Source organism: Ranitomeya imitator, chromosome 1 (assembly GCF_032444005.1).
Source record: "Ranitomeya imitator isolate aRanImi1 chromosome 1, aRanImi1.pri, whole genome shotgun sequence".
NCBI lineage: Eukaryota > Metazoa > Chordata > Amphibia > Anura > Dendrobatidae > Ranitomeya > Ranitomeya imitator.
The window spans coordinates 942,294,116-942,316,177 of NC_091282.1; the positions used below are offsets into that span (position 1 = coordinate 942,294,116).

The 22,062-nt window shown below is 43.7% G+C and overlaps 1 protein-coding gene across 5 annotated transcripts in view; it reads right to left on the minus strand.

The window, feature by feature from the left end:
- Positions 1 to 537: 537 nt before the first annotated feature.
- The window catches only part of EMCN (endomucin), a 285,813-nt gene continuing 264,288 nt past the window's right edge, over positions 538 to 22,062 (minus strand). For 4 of the 5 annotated variants that reach the window (XM_069743637.1, XM_069743634.1, XM_069743636.1 and 1 more), the window contains 3 exons: positions 14,442 to 14,466; positions 5,592 to 5,653; positions 538 to 1,361 (listed from right to left, as the gene is read on the minus strand). In XM_069743637.1, the coding sequence (XP_069599738.1) occupies positions 1,315 to 1,361; positions 5,592 to 5,653; positions 14,442 to 14,466 (134 nt within the window). In that variant the 3' untranslated portion in view covers positions 538 to 1,314. The remainder of the gene's footprint in view (positions 1,362 to 5,591; positions 5,654 to 14,441; positions 14,467 to 22,062) is intronic. The other variant, XM_069743635.1, reaches the window with a different exon arrangement.

Genomic DNA, 22,062 nt, shown 5'->3' on the forward strand with positions numbered 1-22,062 from the left:
CATTGGTGAACTTCAAATCAGCCTGGACATGTGCTGGCATGAGCAGTGTGTTACTAACTGTAATGCTTGATACTGTGGTCCGAGCTCTCTTTAGGTCATTGACCAGGTCCTCCTGTGTAGTTCTGGTCTGATTTCTGACCTTTCTTAGAATAATCCTTACCTCACGAGACGAGATCTTGCATGGAGCCTCAAACCAAGGAAGATTTAGTTATCTCGTGTTTCTTCCATTTTCAAATGATTGTGCCAACAGTTGTTGTCTTTTCACCAAGCTGTTTACCTATTGTCCTGTATCCCATCCCAGCTTTGTGCAGGTCTACAATTTTTTCTCTAGTTTCCTTAGACATCTCTTTGGTCTTGGCCATGAGGGAGAGATTGGAGTATGATTGATTAAATGTGTTGACAGATGTCTTTTATACAAGTAACATCCCTTTAAGCCACCTCTTGGGGGCAGGGTGTCCTGTAGTTCTCACCTCTTCTGTCAGGGGTTGACTCGGGAAACCCCTGTCCATGCTCCGCACACACTCACAAGAGATGAGGTTGAAAGAATTAACAGGTTTATTTACAGAGGAATAAATGGTGTTTAATTCAGAAGGCATAAAAAGAAACAGAAAACACATAATATATATATACAGATCCAAAGTTTGCTTTGCAGTAGGTCTGAACGTTAATGATGACACTTCTCCAGTGACAGTAGACACATTCCTAATAACACATAACCCAATAATGGCTGCAGCAATGCCAGTAACACCGTCCAACAATGGGGCCCAGTTAGCGCGATTTTTGGCACACTTGTGGAAGCTGTTGGTGCACGTAATATCACAACAGAAACGCAATCCCTTCAGCAACAGTTAAACTCCTCAGTGGATTATGCTGAGAAATAGATTTACAGAAGGCCATAGGTGAACACTTTAATATTACTACATTTTTCTTCTACCTTCATTTCATAAACATACCAAATAACAAAAGCGAGACATATTTTTTTTCTAAAACAAAGGTAAATGTCAAAAGATGAAAGTATAAAAAATCATATACAATCTAAGCAAAACCAAAGGTAAATGTCAAAAGATGAAATCATATACAATTTATGTAAATGCAAGGTAAATGTCAAAAGTTGGAAGTATAAAACAAATAATATACAATATCAAAAAGTTTTGTTTTACTTTAAAGCATTGTTACTTTTTTAATTCTGAAAAGCTGGTATTTTAGTATTTTGCCTAAATGGCATCATACAATTAGTGCAAAAGTTTCCTTTCATCATGAAATGCAGGGAAATTAACACTTTATGTATTTATTTGTAGTCAATTGGCAATGTCTTTAACATTCGATAGATTCCATTTGGTTCGATGTCATTCTTTTTGAATCTTAAAAAATATAAAACAAAAATATTGTCACTATTTTTACAGCAAATTATACCAATCCCCAGTCAACACACAATGTATAAGTTCTGCCTTATTGCGTTAGTTATAGTTCCCCTATAATTTAAAACACCTTTTAAAATGTCAAAGTGGAAAGGGTTAGTATGTCATTCTATGAGCAAAGCTTTTCTTGTGCTATTGCCTTTAGAAGTGGTGAAGAACCAGTATTACCTACTATTTCACCATTTAGTACTTAAAGGGGTTGTCTGGTTCTACTTAGCATTATGAATGCCCGCACTGTGCCCTGTGGAGATTCACCGGTTTCTGAGTTGAGAACAGAGGGAAAGTATGAGTTATACATACTCCCGACCAGTAGGCGTAGCCTCGCTCTCCTTATGTTTGTATAGAGCAAGGCTGGGCCCACCAGTTGGCCATGCCCAGTAGTTGGCCGTGACTAGACGGGGTGCAGCCTCTCTCTAAAAAGTGTATGGAGCAAGGCCACATCCCCAGACCAGGAGTATGTATAACTCATACATATTCTCCTGTCCCTGACTCAGAAACTAGCAAATCCCTGCAGCACACAGTGCACTGGGAGATTTATAAGTCTGTAGTCACACATAGGGACTGCAGACTTATCGGTTTGGCCTGGACAACACCTTTAACATATTTGTATTATTAAATGTAGTGTTCCTTAATTTTAGTTCCATGCAGTGGTCCAGTGATCGTACACGTCTCAATATTAAAATTGCAACACCAAAAGGAAAAGTAGGAGACTTATGAAAGATAAACATTTTTATGATATGCAATTGATGAAAAAATAAATCAAATCTCGATTTGTTCAGTAACGAGTATCCATGTCCCACACAGAAATACATGCACTTACACACCTTAGCATGCTATCAATGAAGTTGCTAATGGCTGTCTGAGGAATGCTCTGCCACGCTGAATGAACTTGAGCATTCAAATTATCAAAATCCACTACTGGCAGCTACCATTGCAATTGCTGACCAATGATGTTCGAGATGTACTTGATGGGAGAAAAATCCAGAGATGCTTCAGGCAATGGTGGCAAGTCTAGAGCATGCAGGCTGCTCATAGTAGGACTGCCCCATTATGAGAATGCCGTGAAGTGGCAGGGTAGCTCAAAGAATTGATCAATTGTTTGCTAAATGTCTCATATTTGAAATACAGTTAGAATTTATGTGCAATTGCACTTCAGTTATTGCGTTCTGACCATAAGCAGTGCTGGCTTCTTCCCTTTTTTTTGTTTAGGCTGCTCATAGTAACACAACCAACATATGGCCTAGCATTGTAACATTGGTCAAAAATGGGACTCATCGCTGAAAAGGATAGCTCACCATTCAGCCTCCATTGCATTCTTGCTCTTCCCCCTTATTGATAGCCTTTTGACAGCGGTGGCATGTGGTCAATGGAACGCGTATAGCTGGACGTCTGGCTCATAGCCAAATGTTGTTCAAACACCTTCTTATGATTTGCGTAGACACTGATGCCTTAGGCTTGATATATGACGTTCAATTTCACTTGCAGTACAGAATGAATGACTATTTGCCATTCCATGAATCTGATGACACCATGTGGGCATTGTCATGAACAGGCTTTCAGGACAGAATGTCACACTAGTCCTACTCCTGGTATCATGGTATGGGGCAGCATAATGTACAGGAGGCAGCCAAACATCTTCATATATCATTCCAGCTACACTAACTACTAGGTGTTACATTGATTTGGTGGCAAAATCAGTCGTAGACAATTTTTCTAAAGTGTCCCAGAAGCTGTTTTTCAACATGACAATGGACTAAACAAGCTACCATGGCCTGAAGCATCTTTGGAGGTGTCCCCCATTGGGCACATCTAGGATGTCATCATTCGGCAACTGCAGAAGAAACTGCCAGCAGCTAATCTTGATTATATACATGCATGTGCATTCAGGATGGAAAAACAATCATCAGACAATCATTAATAACCCAATTGAAAACATTCCAAGGCATGTAAGTGCACGTATTTCTGTGCGTGACGCTCTTACTTTATACTGAATGCATAAAGACATTTTGAACATTTGGTTTCTATTTTTTTCATGATTTGCATATCATTAATATGCCTATTGAACCAGTGATTTCCATAGTTCCACAACTTTTCTGCCTTGGTGTTGCGATTTCAATGTTGAGAGGTGTATTTTCACCAATTAGACATTGATGACATGTAGTATCTATCTGGTAATCTTAATGGCGCTTTGTTTAGTTAGGGGCTGTTGCCTAATTACATACAGTTAGGGCCAGAAATATTTGGACAGTGACACAATTTTCGCGAGTTGGGCTCTGCATGCCACCACATTGGATTTGAAATGAAACCTCTACAACAGAATTCAAGTGCAGATTGTAACGTTTAATTTGAAGGGTTGAACAAAAATATCTGATAGAAAATGTAGGAATTGTACACATTTCTTTACAAACACTCCACATTTTAGGAGGTCAAAAGTAATTGGACAAATAAACATAACCCAAACAAAATATTTTTATTTTCAATATTTTGTTGCAAATCCTTTGGAGGCAATCACTGCCTTAAGTCTGGAACCCATGGACATCACCAAACGCTGGGTTTCCTCCTTCTTAATGCTTTGCCAGGCCTTTACAGCCGCAGCCTTCAGGTCTTGCTTGTTTGTGGGTCTTTCCGTCTTAAGTCTGGATTTGAGCAAGTGAAATGCATGCTCAATTGGGTTTAGATCTGGAGATTGACTTGGCCATTGCAGAATGTTCCACTTTTTGGCACTCATGAACTCCTGGGTAGCTTTGGCTGTATGCTTGGGGTCATTGTCCATCTGTACTATGAAGCGCCGTCCAATCAACTTTGCAGCATTTGGCTGAATCTGGGCTGAAAGTATATCCTGGTACACTTCAGAATTCATCCGGCTACTCTTGTGTGCTCTTATGTCATCAATAAACACAAGTGACCCAGTGCCATTGAAAGCCATGCATGCCCATGCCATCACGTTGCCTCCACCATGTTTTACAGAGGATGTGGTGTGCCTTGGATCATGTGCCGTTCCCTTTCTTCTCCAAACTTTTTTCTTCCCATCATTCTGGTACAGGTTGATCTTTGTCTCATCTGTCCATAGAATACTTTTCCAGAACTGAGCTGGCTTCTTGAGGTGTTTTTCTGCAAATTTAACTCTGGCCTGTCTATTTTTGGTATTGATGAATGGTTTGCATCTAGATGTGAACCCTTTGTATTTACTGTCATGGAGTCTTCTCTTTACTGTTGACTTAGAGACAGATACACCTACTTCACTGAGAGTGTTCTGGACTTCAGTTGATGTTGTGAACGGGTTCTTCTTCACCAAATTAAGTATGCGGCGATCATCCACCACTGTTGTCATCCGTGGACGCCCAGGCCTTTTTGAGTTCCCAAGCTCACCAGTCAATTCCTTTTTTCTCAGAATGTACCCAACTGTTGATTTGCTACTCCAAGCATGTCTGCTATCTCTCTGATGGATTTTTTCTTTTTTTTCAGCCTCAGGATGTTCTGCTTCACCTCAATTGAGAGTTCCTTTGACCGCATGTTGTCTGCTCACAGCAACAGCTTCCAAATGCAAAACCACACACCTGGAATCCACCCCTGACCTTTTAACTACTTCATTGATTACAGGTTAACGAGGGAGACGCCTTCAGAGTTAATTGCAGCCCTTAGAGTCCATTGTCCAATTACTTTTGGTCCCTTGAAAAAGAGGACGCTATGCATTACAGAGCTATGATTCCTAAACCCTTTCTCCGATTTGGATGTGGAAACTATGATATTGCAGCTGGGAGTGTGCACTTTCAGCCCATATTATATATATAATTGTATTTCTGAACATGTTTTTGTAAACAGCTAAAATAACAAAACTTGTGTCACTGTCCAAATATTTCTGGCCCTAACTGTATATGTGTAAAATGCGCAGTATTTTTAACTTTACTGGTTTCTTACTACAACAGAAGGTACATGTTAAAAAATTACTTTTACATCACAATTTCAAAACTTCACTTTGTAGTGAAAGTATCAAATCCACCCCTGCTTTGCTTCCCATGGGAACAGAAAAATCAAATTGCACTTAATTTTAATATATCTGAAATTAGCTTAGCAGGATGAAAATATTTAATATCAGAAACAACTGTTTAAATATTTAGGCAATGCTTGCCAAGAGCATATGAAGACAGTGACGTTGAACGCTGGTACACTTACCAGAATATGGAGTAGCTGTTTTTACAGAAAGCAATTTAACATTTTCTTTAGTTTGAGCAGATCTGTTTCAGTAAAAAAAATAAAATAACATATATGTAAGTTACTTGTAAAGTAATACTAAAAGTCGCTTTTAAAATATAAGTGTAAGGAACAAAATGCTTAGAATGGAATGATAGCTAATAGCCATGGGCGGACATACCGCCGGTTCAACCTGTGCAACTGCATCGGGGCCCAGAGCCGGAGGGGGCCCCGACAAACATACAAAGCAATGAGGTGAATGACAGCTGGCGGCAGGATTACTGCTAACAGGAGAAGCAGGGGGCCCGCTCTTCTGCACACGTGATATGACGGTCAAAAGGGGCCCCCTTCCTGCCCTCACCTGTTAGCATACATTACGCTGCTGTCCGGCTGTCACTGGTGCAGTGTGGTGAGGGGCGGCAGATGTTGGAAGAGAGGAGTGAGGGAGGGCCTCTCAGTGAGTCACTGAAGCTGCGTCCGTCTCTGCTTGTTACTCCCTGCTGTGCACCTGCGCATTCTTCCCAGACCCTCAGTGATCGGCAGGACTGGGATACACATGAAAATAGGGGGAGGGGAGGAGGAATTACTACTCTAGGTAGGAGAAGGCCTGGCCCGAAGGGAGTCTGCAGGGATGAGTGCTGACAGTCTAGACAGGCTCCATGTCTCCCCTGCTCATTTCCTGTGTTCTGGGCCTGACTAGCTCCCTGCAACTGCACTCTCTGTAGGTACTGTACATATTCCATGTGATGGATGTTGATCTGTCTAATGTGTGTGTGTGTATACTGCTGTCTGTGTGTATATATAGCTAGTGTGTGTGTGTGTATGCTGCTGTGTGTGTATATAGGGCTATTATGTGTGTGTATACTGCTGTGTGCATATAGGTCTAGTGTGTATTTTCTGCTGTGTGTATACTTCTGTGTGTGTATATAGGGCTAGTATGTGGGTATACTGCTGTCTGTGTATATAGGGCTAGTATGTGGGTATACTGCTGTGTGTGTATATAGGGCTAGTATGTGTGTATACTGCTGTGTGTGTATATAGGGCTAGTATGTATGTGTATACTGCTGTGTGTGTATATAGGGCTACTATGTGTGTGTATACTGCTGTGTGTATAGGGCTAGTGTGTGTATTTTCTGCTGTGTGTATACTTCTCTGTGTGTATAGGGCTAGTATGTATGTGTATACTGCTGTGTGTATATAGGGCTAGTATGTATGTGTATACTGCTGTGTGTGTGTATATAGGGCTAGTATGTGTGTGTATACTGCTGTGTGTATAGGGCTAGTGTGTGTATTTTCTGCTGTGTGTATACTCTGTGTGTATAGGGCTAGTATGTGTGTGTATACTGCTGTGTGTGTATATAGGGCTAGTATGTGTGTAAACTGCTGTGTGTGTATAGGGCTAGTATGTGTGTGTATACTGCTGTGTATACACATGTTATTATAGGTATTTTATATACAGCGTACATGCATGAGGGGGGCCCCCGAACATATTTCCTGCACAGGGGCCCATTGCTGCTTGTGTCCGCCCCTGCTAATAGCTACATAGACCTAAATCAATAATTACAATTAAAGGCTAAGCTCTGTAACAATTAAGTCATTAAAGTTGTGTCATGAAATGGAAGGGAAGAACTGACTGTCATAATCACAGATAATAATGCAACTTACGGCACTTTATATCAAATATGTAGTATATAAGGAGCGCTCACTGTATCAATGCAAACGGTGCTCTGAAGGAAAAAATCACGTAGACTTTGAGCAAGAACCTTCGGCACTCAAATAAGAACAATTTATTGTTCAATTTTCCAAAATGAAAAAAGAGGCAAAACGTCCACCAAATACAAAGAAATAAGCAAAATGTTGGTATGCACAGATATACTTCAGCTGTGCCGTTTCGGCAACAAAATGCCTTTTTCAAGCCAAATCTGTTTAGGGAGATATTGCGGAGTGGAATGTGACGCCCGCAGAAGGTCTCCAGCCGTCCACTGCCGCGCTGGTGTGCACATATCTCACAGGCTTCACAGCCATGGTGGTTTCCACTCTGCAATATCTCCCTAGGGTTACTAGAGGTATTTGACATCAGCGTAGGTATCATTTACACCGGCCAACGATGACCATTAAAAGACCACCGAACACATTAATAGCTATTAAAGGAGGGGATTGTAAAATATAGCTGTTAACTGACAGCAATCTGATATGAATGGCCATCTTACAAGCCTGTGTAGATGGCTTCAAACTAGTTGAGCAACAATCAAACTCTGGTACAAATGAGAGGTTGTGGAAGACAGTTTAGCCGCTTAGTGACGGAGCCAAATTTTAACAATCTGACCAGTGTCACTTTATGTGGTAATAACTCTGGAACGCTTTGATGAATTCCCGTGATTTTGAGATTGTTTTTCGTGGCAAATTATACTTTATGATAATGGTAAATTTAGGTTGATATGTTTTGTGCTTATTTATAAAAATATCAGAAATTTGACAAACATGTAAAGAAATTAGCAATTATCAAACTTTGAATGATTATCCCTTTAATTCAGATAGTCAGACCATGACATTAATAAATAATATTTCCCACATGTCTGCTTTAGATCAGCACCATTTGGAAAATGTTATTTTATTTTGTTAGCAATTTAGGAGGTTTACAAATGTAGCAGCAATTTTTCATTTTTTCAAGGAAATTTACAAAATTATTTTTTAAGGGGCCTATCTAGGTTTGTATTGACTTTAGGGGTCCTGTATATTGGAAAAAAAAACAAACTGATACCATTTTAAAAACAACACTCCTGACATACTGAAAACTGCTGTCAGGTAGTTTATTAACCCTTCAGGTGCTTTTCAGGAATTAATACAAAGTGGCATGATAGGAAGGAAAAAGTTGATTTTTACCACCTAAATCTCGCTGACATTTTAACAGGTCAGTGTAGCCGGCAGACTCTAAGGTCACTATTTGCTCCTGAACTGCCATGACAAACATCAGGACCACATAATTATGATCTCAGGGTGCCGATGGATGTAAAGAGGGAGAAGCCACACTCTTTTAGACATTAATATGATATAGTCATTATTGACAGCAGCATCTTATGGGTTAAACAGATATGGACGGTGATAACACTGATCGTGGCTGATGCAGCAAGTTGTCAGCTATAGTGTACAGCCGACAGCTGCTGGATTGTCACCTATATGGGGATGCTATTCTCTTATATCTCAGGTCAGTTTGTGAAGGAACAAATTAAGAAAGATTCTCCATTTTGTGCTTTTGACTCCATTTTCTTGTTGCTTAAAGATAAATTTTGTTATTTAATTAGATAAAAGGTTATAGCTGCCATGAAGTAACTTTATCTTGTTGTTCACAAGTCTGTTATTCAAGCTATTGTTTATGTTCTGCTACAAGGCCAGAGTGTTCTCTTGAACCAGATAATGGACTCGGGGTGTATCGCTATACAGGGCTCTGAGGCACCTGTTGGTATGCTTTTTCTATGCCAAGAAGACACGACCATATCTGTAGTTTCTGTTTTTTCTGTATCCCTGCATTCTTATAGGTTAAGTGCTGAAAGTGTGTTCTTATGCTGATTGGTTGAAGTATAACTTCTAAGATTATGAAAAGTGTGACACAATAAACGGGGGCTCAAAGATCTGCTCGATCCCCCATACAGAGACACACGTCTCCGTCTGGTCATTTTCAGTTGCCGGCAACACCCTGCAGAAAAATTTGGAAATCACTGAGTTAACCATGAAGGATCACTTTAGTTCCTCCCTCAACAAGTTAAAAGACATATTGGCAGTCATTAAGGGGATTACCATTGGAAAACTGAGCACTGCAACAAAACACAAGGTTGTTATATTCCATTAGCAAGGTCCATCTCATGCAAAGATCTTAAATTCGATCGGGTTTCAATATGTGCTGTTCAAGTTTTTTTGAAACAGCACCAAGAAAAAGTTTAGAGAAAGAGAGAGGGTTTGCGGGCCCCACAAATGAGGAAGCATATCAATCAGGGATCAACCATATGCATACCAAATGAACATGAAAAACAAAGAGCAAAAGAATATGCATAGATACAGGGATCACCTGAACAACAATAATTAATTTAATTAGGTACCAAAAGCAGCAAAAAATACACCACATCATAAAAACATTTAAAATGCCCATTGGCATTTTAAATGTTTTTATGATGTAGTGTATTGTTTGCTGTTTCTAGTACCTAATTAAATAAATTATTGTTGTTCAGGTGATCCCTGTATCTATGAATATTCTTTTGCTCTTTTTGTTTTTTTCAAGCACCAAGAAAAATGTAACATTGAGGATCTTAGAAACAGCAGCCATCCAAGAAAACTGCTGAAAAACACATCATACTTCCTTTCAAAATTGAAAAGTGTATTGCAGTGCCATCAGCTCAGAAATTTCAGCAACCAACAGCACTCAGATACACCTATTTATTGTTCAAAAACTTCTGACCAGAATTTGCCTTCATGTGGTAAAAAGCCATACCTAAAGTAACAAGATCTGTGAAAACATAGAACCTAAGGTGCACAAAAATGGTAGCCAGTTCTATGGACTTATGATCAAAATGTGATATATTTGGCTGTTTGTTCACAGACGGCTGGAGAGCAGTACATTAAACAGTGTCTGTAGGCAACAGTGAAGCATAGTGGAGGTTGCTTGCAAGTTTAGGGCTGCGCATTAGTAGTTGGAGATTTAATCAAGATTAATGATGTCATCAATACTGATAAATACAGGCAGATTATTATCTATCATGCAATATTTTCAGGGAGTTGTCTGATTGGATCCACATTTCTTCTGCAGCAGGATAACAATTCCAAACCTATTGACAATGTCATTAAGAATTATCTTCAGCATAAAGAAGAACCGAACCCCGATATCAACATCATCAAGGATCTCTAGGATTACATAAAGGGACAGAAGGTTCTGCACAAGCCTACATCCACAGAAGATCCGTGGTTAGTCTTCCATGATGTTCGTTACAACCTCCCTGTCCCTCCCTTTATGCTGGAATGTGATCTTACACTGAAAAAGCCAATATCATATGGTAATGAGAGAACTACCACATGTGAAGTAAATGTATTAAGCAGGGATGAGAGAGAAGAAAGAGAGTTAGGACGTTAGCTGTTTATTATCGGGATTATTAAATCTGTCTGTGAGGGACTAATATCTCGGCAGGTCTGGGAGGGAAGAAAGGGGATGAGGAGTTAGCTGAAGTTGACTGCAATGTTCTCATTGGAAATCATGCTGTTTCCTGGCCACATGGGATAAATTGCTACCTGCCCACAGTGATACATATATGCTAGCCACCTTAGGGAGAGACCCAAGTTGGGCTAAATGTAGCGGGACGAAAGAGACCGAAAAGCCCTCTACTTAAAGGAAATACATAGTGGATGCTTTCCAGGTAGGAATTGGTTGGATGTGTAAATTTAGAAACTAATCCGCAGCATTGCACGCTTGGCGGTTCCAAGCGCTGTGGATTAGACTGGGGTGGAAAGAGATGATTTGCATAGCTCTGCCTACTGCAAAGAATTCTGGGTAAACCTGCTATTCTTTGTATTATGCTGCTTGCAAGTACTTCCACTATGTACCTGCCCACAGGTAATTAAGCAGTTGGAACTGGAGAGGAGTGGCTAAAAGGGTTGATATGGATACATGGTGGAATTATCCTGAAGGAGGAGTCAGCACAACCCCAAAATGCATTGATCTAAATATAATGTTAATCATCTTTTATTACATCTCATCATCACATTACCATAGCAGCAGCACTTACAGTATTTCACCTTCAAGGCCTCCTTTGATTCCCAGCATCTATCCATTTCCTAACGAAGGCTACCAGTACTGGATCGGAATTGGCAGCAGCAAGCACTAGCATACAGGTGAACTTCAGCTGAGTGCATCTGATACAAGGTGTACCAACAACCCTCAAGGTATTGCAGTGCTGACTTATGTGTGCATCTCCCCGTATTTTTCAGATAATGCGTAAATATGGGAGTAATGTGTACATGAATGTACATGTGTGCAAGTGTGCATATTTTATATATGAAAAAGACACCTCATTAGTGTTGAGCGATACCTTCCGATACCCAGAAGTATCGGTATCGGATTGGATCGGCCGGTATCCAAAAAATATCGGATATCACTGATACCGATACCCGATACCAATGCAAGTCAATGGGACAAAAATATCGGAATGTAAATAAGCCCTTTCTGTCCTTAAACATCCTGTTCCAAAGGGGGAAAGAGTGTGGGCGGTGCGTGGGCGGTGCGTGGGCAGACACTGTGAGTGTCTGTGCGGGCGGGGTCTGTGCAGGCCTGCCAGGAATGTGTACCTGCCTACCGGGGCTATCTGGGGTCTGTGCAGCGTGCGGGGTGTCTCTGCGGCAGGCGGGGTCTCTGTGCGGTGGGCGGGGTCTCTGCGGGGCATGCGGGGGTCTCTGCGGGGCATACAGGGTGTCTCTGCGGTGGGCAGGGTGTCTCTGCGGTGGGCGGGGTGTCTGTGCGGCGGGCAGGGTCTCTGCAGGGCATGCGGGGGTCTCTATGCAGCATGCAGGGTGTCTCTGGCATGCGGGGGTCTCTGCGGGGCGTGCAGGGGTCTCTGCAGGGCATGCGGGGGTCTCTGTGTGGGGTGTCTCAGTGCGGGCATCGTCCGATGGGACTACAAGTCCCATCGGACGATGCCTACTACACTGACAGTGATTGACACATTAGCCAATGATGGGACAGTAGTAGTCCCATCATCCGGGTAATGTGTTGAATGAAAAAAGAAAAATACTCCATACATACTCCATACAGTACATTCATACATTACATACATGACATACAGTACATTAAACATAGTGTTCATACTCACCATTACTTGTCATTTTGATCCCCGAAGCCAGTGTCATCTGTAAAAAAGGTGAAAAAAACAAACAACCAATATGCTCCCTGTCCGCAGAAATCCACGAGTGTCCCACGACGATCTCCCGTGGAGAACGGCAGCAACAGCTGTTGCAACCGCTCTCCAGGGGCCCCAGAAACACAATAACGGGAGGAAGGGATTCCTCCGCCGCTGTAAAAAAAATAGTCCCTAGCCTCACTTATGGCATTGCTGCAAATTTTCCCACGCAGCAATTGCCATAAAGTAAGACTTTGAACTTTAGTAACCTCAGTGATGCACTGCAGGAGCCATTGTCTCCTGTCAGTGTGTCACTGAGTGTCCTATAGAGCAGTGACATCACCCGATGTCACTGTTCTATAGGGGAGATCGTCGTGGGACACTCGTTATTAATTGGACTACGGCGGACAGGTAGTATACGGTTTACTATTTTATGTTTTTTTCAGGCGCTGAAGTATGGTAAGAATGGTTAAATGAAGGATATTAAAATACTTTTTTCGAATGTGTGCGTGTTTTATTAACCCTTTCTTACTATTGGATTAATAATGGATAGGCGTCTTATTGACGCCTCTCCGTTATTAACCCGGCTTAATGTCACCTTACAATAGCAAGGTGACATTAACCCCTTATTTCCCCATATCCCACCGCTACACAGGAGTGGGAAGAGAGGGGCTAAGTGCCGGAATTGGCGCATCTTACAGATGCGCCATTTCTGGGGCAGCTGTGGACTGGTATTTGTAGCCGGGGGGGGGCAATATCCATGGCCCCTCTCTAGGCTATGAATATCATACCACAGCTGTCTGCGTAGCCTTTCTGGCTATAAAATATAGGGGGACCCCACGTAATTATTTGGGGGAGTCCCCCTATTTTAATAGCCAATAAAGGCTATGCAGACAGCTGCAGGCTGGTATTCATAGCAGGCTACAAATATTGACCCCCGGCTGTCGGCTTTCCCCCTCTGGTGCAGAAAATTGCGCGGGACCCAACGCCGTTTTTTTCTGCTTTCTTTTTTTTTTTAATTCAACGCTCATTAAGGCCTCTTTCACTCTTGCGTCGGTACGGGTCCGTTGCTATGCATCGGGCCGACGTGCCGACGCACGTTGTGAAATTTGTGCACGACATGGGCAGCGGATGCAGTTTTTCAATGCATCTGCTGCCCATTCTGAAGTGCGGGGAGGAGGGGGCGGAGTTTCTGCCACGCATGCGTGGTAGAAAATGGCGGGCGCGACGGACAAAAGACCTTCACTCGAACGTTTTTTCATGCCGACGGTCTGTCAAAACACGACGGATCCGTTGCACGATGGACGCAACGTGTGGCCATCCGTTGCAATCCATCGCTAATACAAGTCACTGGGCAAAACACATCCTGCGAGCACATTTGCAAGATCCGTTTTTTTCCACGGGATCTTTTTTCCCGCCGGATCCGTTTTTTTCCAACAGATCGTTTTTTTCCGCCATGTATGTCATGTATGTAATGTATGAATGTACTGTATGGAGTATGTATGGAGTATGTATGCAGTATGTATGGAGTATTTTTTTTTTTCATTCAACACATTAGCTGGATGATGGGACTACTACTGTGACACCCTGCACAGAGACACACCGCATGCCGCAGAAACCTCGCACGCCCTGCAGAGACCCCCGCATGCCCCGCAGAGACCCCACCCGCCGCTATTGCACTATAGGAACTTCCGATTCCGATTTCCGATATCACAAAAATATCGGAACTTGGTATCAGAATTCCGATACAGCGAATATCGGCCGATATCCGATATTTGCAGCATCGGAATGCTCAACACTACTCCTCATTCAACCATTACGTACATATTAATGTATTAGATTCACTGACATTTGTGATGTTCATAGAACAGGACAGACAGTTCAGAAAGATATTGTCTTCTCACTTGTTTTCAGTAAATTATACATATTGATATATTTCTGGTAGCAGGATACTTACACTTTAATTTCACTGTTCTCGGCAGCTAAAAGAGAAGACATTGTCAGTAATTACTACCTCATTTTCTGGTAAAACTTAATGTCAAATGAAGGGGAACCTATAAAAATATATAAAAATAATACATTTACACCTACTATAAAAACATAATTTGTCCATTTTGGCATCCTAGCGGTTAATAGTTACAGATGCTACAACGCATATGGGATGTCTCACAATTACTGAAAATTGGCATCAGGTCTGCAGTCATACGATTGGCAGTTGAAATCATGCCTAGAACTCAATGGCACTTGGCTTTTGAGTCTGAATTGCTTAACTGCCTTCAATGTAGAATACTTTGTAATTTTGTAAATAGTACAAATCCAGTTTCAGCCTTATAACTTCACTTTTTTTTGTAAATGATGCTTACCTGCACATTATTTTCTTAAATGGGTTGTCACTGGGTCTAAAATGAAAAGTCTGCAGTCCCTCTGTGTTTTAAAGAAAAGAAAAATAAACCAGCTCGCCGGTGATGCATTAGTTGAGCTTCGGGAGCACGGATCCGCTGTGTCCAAAAGTGTAAAGTCCAAAAGAAGAAAAATGTCCAGCTCCACCGAATCCATGAAGATTCACACCCACATGGTTTGTGCTGACGTTTGTACCCTCTATGATACAAGTTTGTGAATAAAGAAATTTTATCTTCACGGATTCGGTGGAGCTGGACATTTTTCTTCTTTTAGTCACTCTGTGTGACTGCAGACTTGTGAATCCTCTCAATGAACACACTGTGGGCTGCGAAAATTCACCAGTTTCGGAGCCGGGAATGGCAGTGATCTATGCGATATGTATACTCCCAGGCAACTGCTGTCTAATGGGAGTGACCTTAGTACATACAAGTCTATGGAGCCAGTTTGTGGCCGTCTAGTGAGTGCAGCCGTCCAGTTAGTGTTGCTATCCTAGTGGACATGGCCTAGCTCAATACAAGCGGGCCAAGGCTGCGCCCACTAGTCTACATTACCACTGTTCCTGACTCAAAAACTGGCAAATCCTTGCAGCACACAGTGTGTGCATTGAGAGGATTCACAAGTCTGCCGGCTTTTCATTTTACACTGGACAACCTCTTCAAATACTTTAACATACCTCATTTTTTAAAAATGGTCTAGATAAAAAAAGTCACCAAAATGCAAGGTATGTGCTGTGCACTACTATACCTAGTCTGCAATGCTGCAAAATTGGCTGCCTGGCACTGCACAGCACGATACCTCCTGCTTCCCCACTGAAAGGCACTAGTTTTTATTTATGGAGTATTGTATGCTGCAGCAACAGGGCGGCAGCATACAATACAGAGCATAGTCCTCCTAGTGTCACAGCCATAGCTTTCTGTTGTTCTAGTGTTGTAGCCCATCATGCAAGAAGCTCAGTAGTCGGGATCTGGAGAGAGGGAGAGAGCAATTGTTTGAAGGCACATTGAAATCTGCAGGGCTGGGAGCAGACAGTTTAAAGAGGCTCCATGAGTCTGAGTTACCAATCGTACAGAAAATCCAGGACGGTCAGAAAAATAGGGCATTTTTTTCCCTGTCCGTAAAAAAAATCTAAGGTGTCCATGTTTTCTTTGAAGCTGAAGAAACTTATACAGATTAAAATTACTCTAAGGCCGCTTTCACATGTCAGTGTCCCCAGTACGTGTGGTGAAAGTTTTTACGTGTGCCGGTGACACTTACATATGTAGACCAGTGATGAGCGAATATACTCGTTCCTCGAGATTTCCCTAGCACGCTCGGGTCTCCTCCGAGTACTTTTTAGTGCTCGGAGTTTTAGTTTTTAGCGCCGCAGCTGAATGATTTACATCTGTCAGCCAGCAAAAGTACATGTGGGGGTTCCGTAGCACCCAGGCAACTCCCCCATGTACTTATGCTGGCTAACAGATGTAAATCATTCAGTTGCGGCATAGACATGTCCATTGTTTACTGGCAGCACAGGCGGCAAAATGTCCCTCACATACGCACATGGATGACACACTGGGATGTCATCCATGTGACAAGTCCCAGCAGTGAGAAAAGGCGGTACAGTAAGCTCTGCTCCCTGGCACCGGGTGCTGAAAACGTCTCTCATCATTCTCCTGTGCACTGCCGGTGATCAGCATGAGCAGAGAATGATGAGAGTTGTATTTTAGTGAGAACAATGACAACAGGTGGTGGCTGATGGGACTATTACTCCCACCAGCCTACACCTGCTGCCTGTAATAATAGTGACAGCAGGAGTTGCTGAATGGAGTATTCCTCACCCACCACCAGTGCTATAAATAAATAAATGAAAAATCCAGCGTGTGTTTCCCTGTATTTTAACCAGCTAGGCAAAACTCACAGCTTGGGGCTGCAACCCTCAGCTGTCAGCTTCAGCAAGACTGGTTATCAAGAATAGAAGGGTCTCTATGCAGTTTTTTCTAATTATTTAAATAAATAATAAAAAAAAGTCATGGGGAGCAGGGGAGGAAAATGAAGAAAGCCGTCTTCAGCACCCGGTGCCGATAAACAGCGCTTACTGTACCACTTCTTCCCTGGCGCCCGTCCGTGTGTTACTGATGCGGCACACGGGCTGCACAGGGTTGACACACGTGTGCCACAAGTATTACACACTCAGGACAATGACATCTCCAGTACCATTTTTTCCGGTACCGGAAATATCAGGACACCTGAAACCATATGAAACCGGCCTAACTATCTGTTAGGGCTAGCGGAATGCATCAAATAATATAAAGGGAAATATGAGGTATGTTCGCAGCCCGGGGCCCACCGTGCAGAGATGGAACCTGCTGCTGAGTAATGGCGGATGAACACTTGTTCACACGTGGGTTAGACCTCACCAGTGTGAATGGAAGCAAACTCTGTTGCTTCACAGAGTCGCTTAAATGAACGCTGTGCCCTGTTAATACTCACAGGGTGCAGCTGGTGGATGCTGGTGGGATCCCTATGATTCACCCCCTCTAAGCTGGTGATTGGACTCGCTCTGACCCTTGGTGGCTTTTGAGCCCGCGCCTGAGGATGCCCTGAGTCAGATGCTGAGTCCAAGTGGGAATTCCCACCCTACACTGACCGGTTGTCATTACTAAGTAAAGATTTACAGCACAGAGTGCGTAGCGCCGCTCTGGCAGACACCACTAACCACCCTAGCTAGGGTTAGGAAAGCGCACTGGTTGCACATGGCACCGCACTGGCAGTGGATGCTAATTGATGCAGAAATTCGTGCCTAGTGCTGGATGGCACAATCTGGCATTAGGTAGCTCAATCACCCAATTACTTTCAGCAACACTAGGGATGGGAATGATTAAGGAGCTTTCACCAGTTTCAGTCATACATCCACACACACACACATGATTTCAGTTCTATACTAGCACATGGCCGAGCGGCCATGCAAGCCTCTTATAGATGTAGCCTTCCGGGACCTTCCTAGTGGTCCAATCGGAGCCGCTACAGGACCTGAGCATGTGACCTCTGACCTCCAATGAGAGGTCATCCCGCGGGCATGCTCAGTAGATGAAAAGCAGGACTTAGTCCCTGGAAAGTCTGCTCCCCGCTGATCAATGCTGGTTACAAAGGCTGAATCTGGGGCGGCAGCTGTAACCATCTGCACAGTATCAGCTTGAGCCAGATGCTGAGACCAATGTCTTTGCTGAGCAGACTCCACTGTGGCTGGAGAAGATTGGGAGACCGCAGAGGACATGGTTCGAGATTCCCCCTGTGCAGCGGTGGGAACTCGACACCTAACATGCCCCCCCTCCTTGGGCATTTTGCCACGTACCACCTTACACCCAACAATAGCATTCACCTCATAATCATCCATGGATGAGCCTGATGTCCCGGCAGATGACTCGGAAAAGCAAGACATGTGAACGGGTTTTAGGAGGGACACATGAAAGGTGTCAGTGATACCTAGGTGTGGAGGAAGGGCTAACTGATAGACCACAAGGTCGACATGTTTCAGGACCTTAAAGGGACCAATGTAGTGAGGCGCAAACTTAGTGGACTCAACTCGCAGCCTGATGTTACGGGCAGAAAACCACACCAGGTTGTCAGAAGCAAAGGTCAGAGCGGGGTGCCGATGTGCATCGGCGGAGACCCTCATTCTCTCCTTGGAGGCCCGGATGGCATCCTGTGTGCAGTCCCAAATGTCACGTGCCTCCACCACCCAGTCTGCCACCCCAGAATCGGTGGATGACACGGGCATGGGCACAGAGACACGCGGATGCTGGCCATACTTAAGGAGGAATGGAGTCTGACCAGTGGAGTCGGCTACGGCGTTGTTCAGTGCAAACTCCGCCCACAGTAGCAAGGATGCCCAGTCATCCTGCCTGGCCAATACAAAATGTCGCAGGTATGTGACCAGAGTCTGGTTGGCCCTCTCTACCAACCCATTTGTCTCGGGATAATACGCTTAAGAGAGATTCAGCTCAATGCTAAGTAGATGACAGAGCTCTCTCCAGAACCGAGACATAAACTGGCGACCCAGGTCACAGACAATTTTGTCTGGCATACCGTGTAGGCGGAAAACATGCGGAACGCCCCGCCCTTCACATGCTGTGATTTTAATTACATCCAAACACAGTTCATTCCAACCTTCCTATAAATTCAGGCTTTACCATGATATTAGCCAGAGGTAAGTGTTCACACTAGGCAGTCAGGTCAGGGACCCATCCGATCCATGAAATTACCTTGACGTTGGTGGATGGGCTCACATTTTTTGGCCAAATTTTGTGCTAAGCATCTCATGTGTTTTTTCATAGATTTCACAAGCCATTATGCTACTCACATTTCATGTATCACACATTCACTTGCTTTAGTACAATTGAGTGCAGACATTCATCTAGTTACTATTTAAGTTGTTTTTGGTTATGCACCAGTTCAGACTAGTTCGCTGTTCAGTCAGTTTACCATTACTTGCTATGTACTATTTTTTTCTGACTTGAACGCCCCGCCTTTCACCATGCTGTGATTTTAATTACATCCAAACACAGTTGGTTCCGACCTTCCTATAAATGCAGGCTTTATGTCACGGGGCTATCGCGACTAAGAGGCTTCAGAGAACTGCAGCGCTCTGGGCGTCGTTCACACACAGTGAACAGAAGCTCTTCTCCTAAATTCTGACCTGGCAGCCTTGTGCCAGCAGTGCAGGAGTTAACCTGGTTGCTGGAGTTGCTGAGTGCTTGGTCTCTCAGCTGAATTGGATTTTGTAATCTCATCCTCTATATAGACCTAGCTTTGACTACAACTGTTGTCAGTGATCAGTTCAGCTGCCTGGCTTGGAGTGTGAAGGAGCGTAGTGTTGGAGCTTGGAGGTTTATCTACTTAGATTGTTGTCTGCTTTTTTGCTTGCATGTTAAACCTGTTTTCTCTCCTTTGTTCTTCCCCCCCTTTTTTCCTACTCAGTGTTTCCTCTGTGGTTGTGTGAGTTTTCAGGGTGTTTGCTATTTAAGTTACTTTGTCTGTATTCCCTGTCTATTTGTCGTTTTGCTATTTTTGCGCAGTCCTCCTTCCTTTGGGGGGCAGAGGGGGCCACTGATAGGATCTAGACAGGAGACAGGGATACGCTGGTGGCTCAGGCCTCCTAACCATTATAGGTACTCCTGAGATAAGGGCAAGTCAGGGCCCCTTTATAGAGTCAGGGACAGATGCGGGTCCCAGTACGCCGTCCTGCCCCTTTATTGCCATTTACGGCGTGACAATTTACCATGATATTAGCCAGAGGTAAGTGTTCACATTAGGCAGTCAGGTCAGGGACCCATCCGATCCATGAGATTACCTTGACGTGGGTGGATGGGCTCACATTTTTTGGCCAAATTTTGTGCTAAGCATCTCATGTGTTTTTTCATAGATTTCACAAGCCGTTATGCTATTCACATTTCATGTATCACACATTCCATTGCTTTAGTACAATTGAGTGCAGCCATTCATCTATTTGCTTTGATAGAGAGGAAGGCCTTGGAGACCTCCTCCGACCACAATTTGGGATTAGCTCCCTTCTTGGTGAGTGCAACCAGGGTAGCTACCAAGATTGAGAATTGGGGAATGAACTGGCGATAATAGTTGATGAACCCCATAAAGAGCTGCACCGCTTTGAGAGAATGGGGTTTGTGCCAGTCTTTCACAGCCTGTAGCTTGGCAGGATTCATGGCCAACCCCCGGGCGGAGATGATATAGCCCAGGAAAGGCAAGGACTCCTGCTCAAACACACACTTCTCCAACTTGGCATAGAGGGAGTTTGCCCATAAGAGGTCGAAGACTTTGCAAACATCTCTCCGGTGGGAGTCTATATCTGGAGAGAAGATGACAATATCATCCAGATAGACTACGACTGAGGTGGTGAGCATATCCCGGAAGATATCATTCACAAAGTCTTGAAAAATGGCAGGAGCATTACAGAGCCTGAAGGGCATCACCAGGTATTGATAGTGCCCGTTCCTGGTGTTAAAAGCAGTCTTCCATTCTTCCCCCTCATGGATGTGAATCAGGTTGTAAGAACCCCGCAGTTCAAGCTTAGTAAATACCCTTGCCCCCCCACAACCTCTCAAAGAGCTCAGATATAAGTTGCTGAGGGTACTTATTCTTAACGGTTATGGCGTTAAAACCCCTGTAGACTATGCAAGGATGTAATTTTCCATTCTTCTTCTGCACGAAGAAGAACCCAGCCCCTGTGGGTGACACTGACTTCCTAATAAATCCTCTTGCCAGATCCTCCTAAATGTACTGAGACATTGCCTCCATCTCTGGGAGAGATAACGTGTAGACTCGACCCCGCGGAGGCTCAGCACCAGGCAAGAGGTCAATAGGACAGTCATAGGGGTAGGGAGGTGGAAGGGTCTCCGCAGCCCTCTTGGAGAACATGTCCGCATAGGGCTAATAGTGCTTGGGGAGAGAGGAAAGATCTGCAGGTACCTCAGTAGTAGCAACCTGAACGCACTCCCTCTGACATCTACCCTCACAAAATTAACTCCATCCCAAAATTCTCCCTGTGGACCACTCAATATGAGGGGAGTGGTACCGTAGCCAAGGTATCCCTAACAGGACCTCATCAATTCCCTCAGGAATGATAAGTAAAGAGATAATCTCCTGATGGGATGGCGATATAGAAAGAGTAAATGGGACGGTCTGGTGTGTTATTTGTGAGGGCAGTGTTGACCCATTCACCACTTGTATGTTCACTGGTTTGGCAAGCATCACCAGGGGTATTGCGTGCCATTGGGCGAAGGCAGAAGACATGAAGTTGCCCTCCACCCTGGAATCCACGCAAAGCTCTACCGTATGAGTGGATGGGCCTATGGTAATTGTCCCCTTGAAGGACAATTTTGAGGAAAACGTGGTCGTGTCTAGTGTACCTCCTCCTACAACCACTAGATGCTGATGTTTTTCCAACCGCTGGGGACATTTTCTGGCATAATGTCCCAACTGCTGGCAGACAGGACAGACCTTGAGCGGTCCGGGACTTAGACCTCGCTCGTGTCGCCTCCATGGTCTTATGTGGCTCAGACTCCTCGACCAGAGATTCCAGATGTTTGGTGAAGGTGGGAGCCAGCCGAAACCTCTGCCTACACTGGGCTCGCTCCATCCTTTGCTCGTTAAAACGAAGGTCGATGCTGGTAGATATTGCTATT